The 14,542-nt window shown below is 43.4% G+C and overlaps 1 protein-coding gene across 1 annotated transcript; it reads right to left on the bottom strand.

Annotated features, from left to right (window-relative positions):
* Positions 1–3,532: 3,532 nt before the first annotated feature.
* Positions 3,533–12,843, bottom strand: LOC103355951 (nuclear factor interleukin-3-regulated protein-like). The gene is made up of 2 exons (XM_008279930.1): positions 12,475–12,843; positions 3,533–7,425 (listed from the first exon to the last, which is right to left on the bottom strand). The coding sequence occupies exon 2, from the start codon at positions 6,871–6,873 to the stop codon at positions 5,017–5,019; it is 1,857 nt and encodes a 618-aa protein (XP_008278152.1). The 5' UTR covers positions 6,874–7,425; positions 12,475–12,843; the 3' UTR covers positions 3,533–5,016.
* Positions 12,844–14,542: the final 1,699 nt, after the last annotated feature.

The raw sequence follows: 14,542 nt of genomic DNA, 5'->3' as shown, positions 1-14,542 counted from the left end.
TAACAAATTACAATTTATTACAATACAAAATTTTTGATGTGGACATTTTTTTACGTTTTTGACTTTTTTTTTTAGTCAACATGTAAATTAATACTTATCTGTAATTTAACATCTGTATAGTTATCTGTAATTTAACAAAATAAGGGAAATATGTAAATAATGTGTTCATAAAACTCCATTTAAAACCTGTCAAAACAAACACTGCAAAGTACTCTACAGTAGTTTTACAGTGCAATCTAACCCTGACTTTATTTGGGCTTTCAGTGCATGTTTTGTTTGATAAGATCAGCAGCTGTCAAATTATTTTAACACAAAATCCGAAGAGGGAGCACCTTGTGATCCAACGTTTATGAGTACTGGAATGCAAAAAGCAAACATTCTCTATACAACAACCGAGTTAATGTTTAAATGTCCGTTTGGCTTTGTTGCACAACGACTTTCTGCAGCATCCGGCTTCTGATCATTTCCTCCTCTCAGTAGGAGAATTTCAGCTCATTAGGCAGGGATTTCTGATGGTATTTGACATCTGCTCACCATGATTTGCACTTGCACATCCTCCGTGCATGGACTGAGAGGAATCTGATGCATACCGAGACACACTCTGCAGCTTCATGCTCCTAACCTCATCCCTGCCTCTCCCTGCGCTGCTGACCTACATACTGCAGCATCCCAGTTACATAACCATCCAGGGCTGTTGATCACTGCAGGCAGCGCAGGGCCAACACCCCCCTTCGCTCTGCTTCTTTCACGCACACATTCATTCCTCGCTTTGACCTACCAACTTTCTTTAGCTCATTCGTTTTCTTACATATCTGCCGATTTGATTTGTCATACCTGTGCTACTGCTGTGCGCACCTGAGGGACAGCTGGATTTGTTTGTGGTGTGGGTGGGAGAAAATTCCAAATTAGGTCAATCCAAATCATTCAGTTTGGTATTCATGAGTCACTGTCAGGTGATCTGGGTTTCTACCTGCTTGAATGACATTCATCAAGGTGGAAATTTACGATTTTTCTCAATTTTCACCCAAGTCAGTGTTATGTAATAAGCTAAAATCACACGAATGGGCTTCGGGATTTGACAAAGGGTCGACAAATCTACACAAGAGCTTCCTGATGTTGTAATGATCATAATAATATTAATGATCTACAGTTGTGTGAAAATGTCACGGAGCTTTCCAATACATAATCCTGTTAACTTTGAGGAATGGAACAGCCAGCGTGTGTAATTTTTTTTTTCTTTTTTGATGCAACGACAAACCGATACTTGTAATGCATGCGCTACTGACCTGTTCCCTCAGGCAGCAACAAGAGAGCTTCTTTCTGAGTAGTTTGCTCAAGTTTACACTGTAGAGCGCTGTGACGCAACCTCTCCTCCCCTCCTTTCCTCCCTCTCTCTCTCCCCTCTGAATAACCCCTCTCTCGCTCTCTCTCCTCCAGCTTCTCCTCACCGTCCTCGCTGACCTACTTTTTACTCTCCTGGCCCGTTTTCACAAGCCTCCGCACAATACAAGGCAGCTTTTTTACAGCTCAAAGACGGGCTGAAAAGAAAAAAAAAAAAAGAAGAAGAGAGGGGGAAATGAGAGAGAGATAGAGATAGCGAGGAGGAGGAGTAGGAGAGAAAATGAGGGAAGAATAATGCACTACAAAGCACTGCGGTTTTCTCAGGAATGTCACCTTGTTGTAGCTGGCTGGTGGGTGGTACGGAGAACAGAAGTGAATTGCAGTTTCATATTACAGATGTAAAATAGCCAATCTATCTATCTGTGGTCAGCAGCTTCTAAACATCCCTCCTGTGTTTTAAGGACAAGAACGGCTGCGGATGCATTTATGTGCGTCACAAAAATTGCACAATGTGAAGTAATAAACGATGAAGGATCAAAACACGAGTTCACATGAGGAGCCAGAGTAGGAGGGCCTGTTCTGGACGGACCTGCTGTCCTGGAGTAATAAAGAAACTTGGGTGTTTCCTTGAAATTGCAACACCTCTGCATCTGATAGGCTCTCCTTCCTGTAATGGGTTCTTATGTAACCTTCGTCAGCGGCCTCCTGCCAACCTGCTGTTCCCATCAGCCATATTGTTCCAGGGTCGGACAGAGGGGCTGCTATGTTCGGCACTCGCAGTCTTCTCCCAAGACACTTGTGTAACTTGTTTTTTTTTGCTTGTTGTACTCTGATACACTGAGTGTTCCTTCTCTCTCTCTTCTTCCAAATAAAACACAATATCGGTTGGTGGCATTGAGCAACTCTGGACTCCGCCAGAAAAAGAAAGTAAACACTGCTTGGTGTGAGATTTCTATCAGTTTAGTGACTGTAAAAGGTGTTGAATCAGATCCCTGGTGATCCTCTCATGTTTTGTTTTTTTGTTGTTTTTAATTAAACTAGTATTTCTATTTTATTTTATTGTGTTTTTTTTTTTTTTTGGCTGTTTCCAGGCAGCAGAACAAGCTGTACTGGCAAACCAACACTGACATATCATCACCTTGTTGAACAAACAGTTTCCTATTTACACATAGCAGACATGGCGCAGCATTAATTTGGAGTTGTGCTACTGGCTATTTGACGAATGCAAATCCAATAATCTTTCTCCTTTTATATCTGTTTTGGTCTAAGCTGCTGAGGGAAATGCTTCTCTCTTTAGCCGCTAACGGCTGTTTTCTACTTTTGTCTGCACTTTGAGGCAGAACAGGTGAAATAAAAACAGCCGTGTGCCGTAAAATGATGGTTAAGTTATTAAAATCACACATTTTTGGGCCGTAAAACCAAATTATTGGGCTCAAAGGCTAAAATGAATGAGGCATAATTGAAAACTGACTGCTTGTTACTATAAAATACTGATTTATGCAGCCTAATTTTTTCTACTCCTACTTTTGGTTCAATTTTAAATATTATTTCCACTCTCTAGCTCCACTGAAAGTTTTTCCTTGTTCTTCTAATACATTTTGCCTCATGTAAAGCTCTTTATATTTGATTTGCTTTGCCCTCACAGCCAGTTAATTAAAGCAGTCAATGATGTGTGATATTTTATATGCTGAATAATCCAACCTGTTTATGAAATATTACATTTGTGGTTTCTGTTGCACTCATGTGTAGTGTGCGACTGTGTGTAGGAAATATATCCCATGAATATTCAGGCTGATCTCCTGTGCTGCTGCTGTGCCACATGCCTCCATTTCAGTGAGTGTGTGCCAGTAGGTGGTATGAAGTGGTGACTTGGTGAATCAGTGAAGTTTTTCTGGCTGTGTCGACTCACACCGAGCGCTGCTGGCAGACTGGGATGTTGTCTGTCTGTGAATCAGCTTCAGCTGCTCTGGATGTGAGTTTGTGTCACTTTCATGATGCATTTCTTCAGAGTGACTCAAAAAGTTCAAAGGAGACGTACATAAATTCAACAACCTTTTATTTTTTCCCCCATTTTGAATCTTTCACAATCAAAAATGAGTGTTTTTTTTTTTTTTTAAACCATTTGCATATTCACGTGAAGTATAGCAATACATAATCACTTCGGGACACGCCTTATTCAATTTTTTTTCCCTTTTTTTTTTTGTCATTTCCGGAAAGCCGTTCGGCAAACGACAAAGGTTATACAGTAACACAGAATACAAATGGTAACTGGGGCAAAGGGTAGCATGGGTAAATACACAGCACAACCAGGAAGAGCATAGAGCAAAATGACACAAGTGGATGACAGAAAATTACACATAATAATAATAATAATAGCCAAAATAATAAACCGAATACGATAGAAAATAACAATATTAATAAAATAAAAATAAAATAATGACAGCAGTATACAAGAGATAGAGAGACAACTTTACATTTATACATAGTGGCCAGAGGCAGGCACCAGGAAGTGAAACAGTTAAACTTGTACATACTGTATGATCTACTGCAGCTACTGTAGCTAAAACAATTCAGTGTGGAGGTGAGTGGGATTGTTAAGACGTTGGCGACGTGGGGACAAGGAACAACACAATAAAGAGGCACCTTATGAAGAGAGAGAGCAGCTTTGCTGGTTGAGACTCGAGAGCTGTTTCATTTATTAGACAATTTTTGCCTTGAAATGAAGTTGTATCGATTTTTGTCAAATGGCTGGCAAACAAGGCTCACCTTGTGCTTGTCAAGTTTCGCCAGCAGTGATGTGAGACTGCATAGCCTTGACTGATATGCAGATAACTGGCCTTGACTTTTATGACAGCATTGAGCGTCAAAGAGCTCAGATCGTCTGATCAAGGACGCCAATCTGAACTATAAGCCTGAAAAAATCTTTTTTTTTTTTTTTTTTTTTTTTTTTTACAAGTTGTGGCTCACACTTTTAGTAAAAGAAAATCTTTGAGGCATTTTCTAGACAAAGAGGGACTTTACAAGGTGTCTCAAAACAACAAACTGGTCACTTTAAAGTCTACGACTTCCCACTGCTATATTTTTTATTGTTTTTGCCACGTTTTTCTTCTTAAAATATATATTCCATATATGCAAATTTATATGTCACAGTAATATACAATCTAAGTGCTTCAAGAGTGAAGAGGGACTCGTGTGCAGATGGTTCAGAGGGTGGAGGGGAGGAAGAAGAGGGATGAGAGGGAGGAAGAATGTAACTCTCTGCCAAAAAAGGGAGATTGTAAAGGAAGGATGTGTGTCTTTGGTTAAAGGAATGTTCCCATAATGCCACAATAAACACTGGCCAGCCACTAAGGCAGTTTACAATAATGAATAATTGAGTCATGTCCACAAGGGGAATATCCCAAACTCCAGCTCTGGAGAGTTTCATTCTGTCGCATCCCTCGTTAATCTATTACTTTAACTGGAGGGATCGGTGGGAGGTAGGAGAGAGAAAAGGACGGGGGGTACAGGTGACACAGTGAAATTCAATGGTGAAATCACATCCTAAATACACCTCACACAGATCACTGGCTTCTTGTCTGTTCTTGCAAAGTGCCAACGTGAGTCGTGGTTGTCTGTCGGCTACAGACAACACAAAGGTGACGGGAAAAATGCTCAAGCTGTTCTTATTGGTCCTTAATCTCGCCTCTTATTGCGCCCACCCCTCCCGCTGCTGGATCCCTTTTTCCCACTGTCCTTTTTAGCCTCCGGCCTCTCGTTCACCTGAGGCTTGGCTTCCTCCACGTACTCAGTCTCATTCTCCACCTCTTTGCTCTCCTCATGTGCCTGGCCACTGGGAGGGTTGCTGGGCAGAGCTAAGTAAGGGTGCTGAGGCAAAGTTGGGGAAGGGGACATGGAGGTGCTGATCATGCCCTCTATCTGAACCCCAGCCGCCCCGCTGGACAGAGCTCTGTACTTGAGGCGGAGCTTGTGGGGCAGGGCAGTGGCTTTGACCTCAGCTTGGCACTCGCTGTGCAAACTGGCAACTCCCTCTGTCTTCTGGTGGTAGCTGCTGATGTCTGAGGAGGATGAAGAGGGGGACTCGTCATCCGTGGAGCCCTCCTTATCGGAGCTACGAGGGTCTCCATCACTCGAGGAGGTGTCTTTAGCAGAGGAGTTCTCCTGATAGAAGCCGTTGGCTCGGGGGCCTCCCTCATAGGTGAGCACAGGGGGCTCTTCATCCAGTGTGTTGAGGTAGCCGTTGTGCTGTATGAAGGAGGACTTGCTCTCCTCATTGTTGTGGATCAGATCTGGGGCAAAGGGGTTCTGGTGGCTTTCAGTGTGCTGAAGATTCCTCTCCTGACCCTGGTAGCTGCAGCGATGGTCACGCTGTTGTTGATCGTACCTTTGCTGAAGCTCCTCTGCTGACTCAGAGTGACCATTGGTGTACTCATACTGTGGCGAGTCCAGGGTCCTCGTTCTCTCCAGCTTCTCAGCGACCTCTCTGATGGTCACTGAGCAGTCGGAGAACTTGGAAGTCAGGGTGTGCTGAGGCGCTCTGCTCTGCTGGGACTGCTGCTCCTCCGGCCGCTGGCTCTCCATGGGGTAACAGCCGCTGCTGGAGCGATACAAAATGACGCTTCTCTGTGCAGAAGTGGCCTGAGGAGCAGAGCTGGAGGCCTCCATGTGGCACTGCTGCTGCTGCTGTTGGTGATGCTGGTAGTCCATGGCACTTTCAGCCAATGGGGCGCTTTGCTGGTGAGGAGAAACCAGAGCAGTGTGGTTGCCATGGTAAGCTCCACTTGGCATTCCATTGGGCATCCCATTAGTGATGCCACTGGGAATCCTGCTGCTTTCCAGTCCAGCCATCTCCATGCTTGAGGGCTCCTTCTTTATGCTGTAGCCCATTGGTTCAGGGCTGTCTCTGGAGGAGCCGTCAGACATGTCAGACACTGACCCCCGTGGAGAATACTTGTGGAGCGCCGAGTGACGCTCGCCACGGCTCGACTGTTCAGTTTCAGATGAGTCAGAATTCAGCATCACCTGGGATGCGCTGGAGTAGCCACTGCTTGAGAGGTAGGCGTTACTGTTTGGGGTGCCGTTGGTGCTGCTCCCGTTGCTACCAGTGTTGCTCTCAGCAGCACTGTTGGAGATCTGCTGACTTTTCTCCATGTAGGAGGCTGTGCTGATGAGGCCAAAGCGCAGCTTGAGCTGAAGGAGCTCCGTCTTGAGACGAACGTTCTCCTCATTCAGCGCCATGACCCGGTTCTCTAACACCATGTCATTGAGGCGCCGCTTTTCCCTCGAGCGCTTGGCTGCTTCGTTGTTCTTCCTCCGTTTTTCCCAATAGGAAGCATCTTTCTTCTCATCAGAAATGAATTCTCGCTTGCGACGGGACGTCACCGTAGGTTTGCTGCCTTTACCCTGGCGGCTGGTCCGTCCTCCACTTTCAGGGTCGGGGGAGTGGAGGTCTTCACTGTAGGGGGAAAACGCATCGACCTCCATGGCATTTTTGTTGCTGGTGGATGGGATGTGTAGGCTGAGACTTTCCATTTTTCTCCAGCTGGGGGCCAGAGTGTGACTCTAGCAAAGGGCAAAGGGGGAAGGGAAAAGATGTAGAACTATATGAGCCTTCTGATCTGTTCCTAAGATGTTTGAATTATGTCGCAGGATCAGCAAAAACTTCTGGATGAGGTATTTGTGCTCCTCGAAGCGATAGCCTCATTGATTTCTGTTACTTAGAGTTCAAGAGTAAAACGTTCAAGTGTCCAAATTAGCCAAGAAGATTAAAAAGAGGTGGAACTCCACGAAAACCTCAGACATTGAAGTAGTGTTCTGAACGAGGAACTTAAAAAAAAGAAGCAAGTTTTTGTTTTGTGCGAAGGGTCTTCCAACTGTCTAGTAGGAGCAGTCTTTGGAGTCTCGCCGGAGGTGACTTTGAGTTTATCACTGTCTTCCTCAATCTTCAGCAGAGCTGTGATGCCTGTCAGGCTGCTGCCCTGTTTCTCTCAGTGTCTTAAACGGGATGTAGGTCAACCTGTCTACTTCGGGGCTCCTTGAGGATCCAGCTTCAGTGCCGCTGTTTGTTGACCACTAAGTGGGTTACTGAGACAGTCAAAGAGAAGGAGGGAGGGGGACAGAAGCAGAGGGAGAGTTAGATTAGCTGTAAAATCACTGCAGATCATTGTGGCATACATTTACATTTGAGTCAGATCAAATTAGATTTATGAGCTGCAAGGCAAACCTTCGCTGTGGTGTAACATCTACAGTGTGACATCAATGCAGAGTCTGTACCAAAAATCTATGACGTAACCCCAAGTGTTTGTCTTTCTTGTCTGTGTTTCCAGATAGAAAATAAGGCTGGATGCAGAGTCTGAGCAGCACAAACAAGTAGACAGGGTTGTGGCCGGGACTAAACATGTGTACGTGCTGCTGCTGCTGCTGCTGCTGCAGAGCTCTTGTGTAAGACAGAGCTCTGTCAGATAGCGATGACTGAGGCAGGCTGACCTGATGCCAGCTCTGCAGAGACTGACACATTCGGAGATGAGGAGAGGACGGAGAGGATATATCTGGTGTATCATCAATTTACCTCCACGTTGCAGTAGTTTATAGCAATGTGTATGATGAAACAAATAATTGAATTTCTCTATGACATGGTCACTTCTCCTTTAGGTTTTTATTCCATCTCTTATCTTGAATGCAAAGTGAAACATCTTCAAGAACGTAAAAGAGAAGTCCAGTTTCTTTTCCCCAAAGCGCCACAAATTAGAATTTCTGCTTTTAAATGTGCCTGTGTTGGGGCAGCTCCGTCACAGCCCAGCGGCATCTCAGTCTCTCCACTAGCCATTGCACTGTCTGAAATTACACAACACCACAAGCGGCTGAATTTCCTTGTGCGGTGTCAACATCGCAGCCCAACAGGAAGCCTTGCCCTCAGAACACGTCTTGCATCACAAAGTCAAAAACAATGCCAAACGCAGTGTAGACGATTGTTGACGGCAGTCCGGCATTATGTAATGACTAGATCTTCTCTTGTTTTAGCTCTGATTCATTTTTGCTGCACTCTCGCTGCGCAGCATTACACAGATGATATGCATTAATTAACAACACACCATTACACAGAGCCCTGGAGTTCTTTGCAAACATGAAAACATCTTTTTTTTTTTTTTTATGACACACAGAGCCAGTGAAATAATCTAGGCCACTGTGCCTCTGGGTAACAATGACTCTGGTGTTGCTTTTCATTCGCGGCGCTGGAATTACACGGAGCACAAATATGACCTTTTAGCATTAGAAAAGCTTTCATTAGTCCCGTCACTCTGAAAATGTTATGGTATTTTTCGGGGCATGCAATTTCAAACATTGGAAACCAGATTCTGTGAAGCATAATTACCGCTTAATGGACACTAAATTGTTTGAGTAAATAACATACATTCATTGTTTTATGAGTTTCTGTTAAGCAGCAATAATTTTAATGTTCTCTGCAACTTTATGGCTCCATGTTTCATTCAAAACTGCTGCAAGAGTCGTCTTTTTACATGGTATAATACACATCTGTTAGTGCAGTTAGTCCTATCTGTGGTCTGCTATTAATAAAAAATAACTGCAAGCTCTGTTTTCAAAAATTCTTGCAAAGGTAAAGCCTTGAAAATGACACCAGATGCATTGCAAGCACAGAGGAACAAAAGGAACAGATCAGACCGTTCTTGTTGTTCAAACAGCGAAAAAGTCTCTCAGAGAGTAGAACAAAAGTTTGCCAGTTCAGCTACACCAGACTCGCATCGACCTCCGCTGGAGGGTTTTGTTCCAATAACACGAACCACTTGCCTTGTACCAACTAGTCAATGCCACAAAACAATTTAATCTAGTGAATGTCTTCGACAGACCGCATTTCTCTGCTTCCCTCCAGAGTCAGTGACCCTGTTACATAATCACACATTGAAAACTGTGACCTTGAAACAGCTTGAAAACTGCTCTAATTAATTAACCATTTATTTCATGACGCTGTGTTATGTTGTAACTCTGGGGCGAGGCTTAGATATTCTGCAGGCTAATTCAGTTTTTTTTTTTAACCATCTCTTGCCTTGTTTGCGTCTTCTCCTTTAAGAACTCATGTAAAGCTGCAGCTTACAGAAAAGGATTTAAACACAAACCACCAACAGATGTGGAAAAATGTAAGGGTAACCCCCCCCCCCAATCTTTTCTCTCTCCCTCCAACCCTGAATAATTTTCATAAAGACGTGCAGAGAGTGGGGCGCAAAACAAAAGGCGGGGAGAAAAGGAAGCACACATACGTCTGTGCTGTCCCACTGACCTAGAAACGACGCTAAGCAGTAAACACTCCTCCTGTCTTTGACGGTGCGCCATAAAATAGGTCAGTGGGACTGCAAGGGAGGGAGGGCAGGAGAGGGAAAGAGAGTATTAGAGTGCACTCTAAAAATAGAGCGACAGAAAGAGGGCGAGGGAGGGAGGAAGCAAGCGGCAGCAAGGGACTTGGGGGGGGGGTAACAGGAGGAATTCAGTTGGTCGACATGAGAGGAATTTTACAGAATCTGCAGCGGGAAGGACTACAAGAGAGTCATACTTGAATAACGTCATCTGCCTAAAAATCAGATTATGAAAGCCCCGGCGATTTTCATGCAACATTAAGTCCTGTCCGCTCTAGAAACCCCGTGACGCCTGAATGCGGCGCATAACAATTTGAATCAGTGGCAAATGAAAAATGATAGTGAGAGATCTGGATGTGGCATTGACGTCAGAGCACACACCCTTCTCTGCAGCCAAATTCACATATAACCGGCTCTGAACTGCATGGGGAGGGGCTGCTGTTGTTGCTCGTAGTGTACGTGCTCTGAATCTCTCTTGTTGCGGAGCAGAGCTTGTGTAACACATGAATATCACATAGCAGCACAAGCTACAGGTTACTGGCTGTTAATGCCCTGCAGTCCTCCTTTTTCACTGTCCTTTCTGCGCATGTTGTGCTCTGACATAAAAAGCCAAGACTAATGCTAGAAAGTAAAGAGATACTGGTACACTGTGTAATTGGCTCTTTGTGCACAGGCTAATTCCCCCATTAAAAGGAATGATTCACTGCAGCTCCTCTGAGCAGCTTGTTTTTCTGTGTTTTCTATTTTCTTAGCTGAGAAAAGCACACAATTCTGCAGCAGTTCACAGGCACTTGCCGCTCAGGGAGGAATGTTTCACCTTTGACCTCCTCTGAGGCAAGTGTGAGTAAAACGCATGGTATCCTCTTCCCCTCCTCCATCTTTTAAATGATCCAACACCACACACGTGGAGGGGCCCTGGCTAGGAGCCTCCATTTTGCCCTCCGGCTTTGTGTCAAACAAAACTAGGAGACAGAAATCCAGACATTCCAGGTCAGATACCGAGACCTGAATGCTATTGTTCTATTTAACTCAAAGCAACACGCAGCTATAAAGCATGTTTACCTGGAAAGTTAAGATTACAAATCTGGTGAAGAGGGAGTGAAATTTATGCACTTTTCATCAAAGTAAAAAGTTTCAGCTACTTACAGTGAGTAGATTTGTAAAATAAAAGTCATCAGGAGCCAAAAAACTAAAGTGCTGATTAACAGATGCTAAGAAAAGGAAAAACTTGGAGAAACACTTTAAGTTTGTTCAGTCTTTGGGGAATCTGTGGTCTTGTGTTCCTCAGAGCAACACATGGTGTGGTTAAAGTAGTCCACGATGTGCCCTGTATACCTCATCAGCCTCTTCACCCAGATACAGGTTTGACCTATATTCAGAGAGCTGGCTGGGACGGAGCAACGCAGGCGACTCTGAAACCAGACCAGCTGGCAGCAAAGGCGGACTCACCAGAACTGCCTTCGCCAGACAGGGGTTTCCGTGCATTGCATCACATCCTGGATTTTCACTTGTTATTCTAATTTTACAACAAAGTCACGCCAAGACTTTGCTGGGAGCTTGATGAGACAAACCAGACAACAACAACAAAAAAACCCAACACAAACGGGGATGTTATATCTGGTTTAGCCTGCTTTATTTCTGCTCCATGTTCTCTTTTGTGGAGTTAAAAATAACTCGCAGACACTGAGCAGCTGTGTTACATCACTGAAGAAAGCATCTCAGATTTTCACTAAATATCTGATTTAGAGATTAGAATTTGTATGAAGAGTGCAGGGTGTGAACGGGAATCAATTACAGACCTCCGTGTCCCAGGAGGGAGCTGCTGTTTATTGCTTCTCCCTGCTGTGTGCCGGTTATGTCATCCCCTCCAACTCCCTCAAAGCAACGCTCTGTGCTTTACTTAACTCACCTTTACAGTAAAGAAGAATCACAGTGACTCAGTTTTAAGCAGACATTTTGGTCTCTAGTGAACCTGAGCACTTATTGTCTAATAGTAAGACGATTAAACCATGAAAAGATGAGTTTATTTCCCAGCAAATTGCTCTTTTGCACAATATTAATCCTAATATTTGCACAAAATAGAACATGCACTCTGACTTTCCCCACATATATTCCACTATAATTAAACTGAGATTTACCCCAGCTCATGTTTGCATCTTTTTTGCAGCCAAAGAAATTCACATCTCAGCATGTAAAGTGATCCAGTGACCTACATAAAGAAAAGCACACAAGATCTGCAGCATGCCACGTGCAGCAGCTCCTATAGTATTGTGTATCTATGTGTCTGCATTAAACCAGACAACACAACCTGAGCGCAGCAGCTGCACCCCCACAATCCCTGGAAAACACCACCATGAGGGGGGAAATTACCTCGCCTTGACATTGAGCGCATAACGTGTGCGTAAAGACACGTTTTTCCCAAGTCGGAATGGGTTCAATGTGAGTCAAAGAGCCGGGAAGATAACGTTAAAGCCCGGGTATTAAGTGAAACATATAAGAAAAACAAATTGAAAAAAATAAAGAGCCGCAAACGTCTCAAAGTCACGGACGGACGCAGGAAGGGGGGAATCTGCCGGCGGATCGGAGAGTCGCCATGTGAACAATAACCGGCCATGAGCATCATGTCCTCGACTCCAAACACGCATAAAGCACAAAGCTGGTATTTATCATTTACAGATTAGATTTAGAGAACAGAAGCACATACAAATAACAAAACACACACACATACACACACACACAAAAAAATAACCGCAAAAACAGAACATACCTTTTCCGCGTCCTGGAGGAGGAGGAGGAAAAACGACTCAGGCTTCCCCGACACAAAAGCTGTCTCGCTCCCGTTTCCTCCTTCTCTCGTCTCCGTCTTCTTATTTATTTTTTTATTTTTTGAAACACAAACCTTCCCTCCCTTAAAAAAATGAACTCTGTTCTCCCTTTTTTCCTTCTCTCTCCGTCAGTCAGTGGGTCGTTCTGGATGCTGTTTCGGTCTCTTGGCTCGAGCTGGCTGCGTGTTGTGCGCTGCCGGACACTTTGCTCCAGTTTCTCCGGCTCCCTTTCTGGAAATATGTGTTAGTAGGTCAGCGGTTGCATAACAGCTCTTAGGGCTGCCTAGTCACGTTTTTGTCCGCTGTGTCTCCGCGCGAGAGTCTCTCTCTCTCTCTCTCTCGCTCTCTCTCTGGGTGTCATTAACCTTTTAGTTTTTTTTTTCCATCTCCAGCCTCCATGTAACAGCGTCTCCTTTACGGGAGTGGTTCAAGTTTATAACCAGGGCATGAGTGTTGCGCACCATGTTATGAAGAGGTCCCAATAACAGCATGACCTGTTACACAGTCCCTCGCTTGTGTTTATTAGTCTGCGTATGTTCTCCTGGTGGTGCTCTTGAAGTTAATGGAGCAAAGATAAGAATTCATTCTCACATTTCCTCACAGGGACATTTAGTGAGGCCCCTGGATGCCAGTTTGGGCTCCTACATGGCCTTTTGTGCACTGAATGGCGGATGTTACATGGATGTGATCCATGTTTTACACTGTTAAAAGTGTTTTGGAGCTGTACATTTTCATTTACATTTACATTTTCTTACTACATTTTGTTTCAAAAAAAGGCCTAAAATAGGATTTCCTACTTCTTAAGCATCTTTGTCTGCTGCAACTCAATCACTGTTTTCTTCTTGAAGAATTAAAGGAAAAGGCAAACAAAAGAAAAGAAAAGAGGAGAAAGTCTTATGAAAAATAATACTTGTGTTTGAAAACCTGAACCTTAAAGTTGACTTTACCTAAAATTAAGTTGCAGCATTGATAAGTTGAAAGGAATCAAATGATTTAAGTACATCTAACTTAAATTAGTGGCATTAATGTTTCTTGCTAACCCAATTTGGATAAACTTAATTAAATTGTGTGCCACGGATTGAAGCAGTTCTTTTGAGTTGGACCTTTTTTCAGTGTCCACCTGAATGCAAATTTATCATTTGCTGCATTCAAAGTCCCACAGTTGATCAATAAAAACAAGAATTTGACTATAATGTACTCCTTATATGAAGTTTTCCAAGAACTGGTAGAGATAAAATCATCTGTAGGGATTGAAGGTAATACCAATCCAAAAATGTATGAAGTTGCATCAAATATAAGTTCTGCAAATACCTACAAATAGGATGTAATGGATGAAGTGTAACTTTATCAACAGCAGTTAAGGAACGTTCTTCCGTCCACAGTGAGGTCAGAGGTCAACATCTCACTCAGTAAAGCCACACAAGGTTTAAAGCTGAAAGCAGAAGTGCTTTCAAAAAGTATTTTTACTCTTGTCTTGTGCCATTTTTTGGTGCTTAGATTACTTGAGTAATTCCATTTTGCCCTACATTGTGCCTCACAGCATTTCAAAGAGAGATATTCGAGCTTTTACTTCCCCATTTATTTACTCGCTGGATTTGGAATTTCGGAGTTTCGCAACTGCAATTTGAGGCTTAACTTGCTTCCAACAGCCCAAAGGATTGTGTTTCCATTTATTTCACTATGTGTGTTGTTACTCTATTATGTGCAAAAAAAACTTTTTTGTGTGAAAGTGCGAGCAACATGTCTGGTCTTGCTCTGTATTATTTTATGATGCGTCTGTTTTGCGGCAGTCATTATCGAACTGGAATTCAGTGAGTTTGATTCCTGTTAACAATCTGCATCATCTGAAAACACATAAAACATAAATACATCCTTGTTTTATGTACATCAAAATCTATTGATATTTGTGAGACTGCAACTGCATTTTTGCATAAAAAAATTCAGTGTAAATTAGTTTTTCAAGCTACACTGTTAAAAGAGACTGCTTCTAACAGTTTTCAATCCTAACTT

The sequence above is a fragment of the Stegastes partitus genome, unplaced genomic scaffold (genome assembly GCF_000690725.1).
Source record: "Stegastes partitus isolate 25-593 unplaced genomic scaffold, Stegastes_partitus-1.0.2 Scaffold176, whole genome shotgun sequence".
Classification (NCBI taxonomy): Eukaryota; Metazoa; Chordata; class Actinopteri; family Pomacentridae; genus Stegastes; species Stegastes partitus.
The sequence above is the reverse complement of the archived record's forward strand: the minus strand, read 5'-3'. Positions and strand labels throughout refer to the sequence as shown.

Bases quoted from the DNA above. Each gene is read 5' to 3' on its own strand.
- LOC103355951 (XM_008279930.1), bottom strand. From the start codon at position 6,873: ATGGAAAGTCTCAGCCTACACATCCCATCCACCAGCAACAAAAATGCC.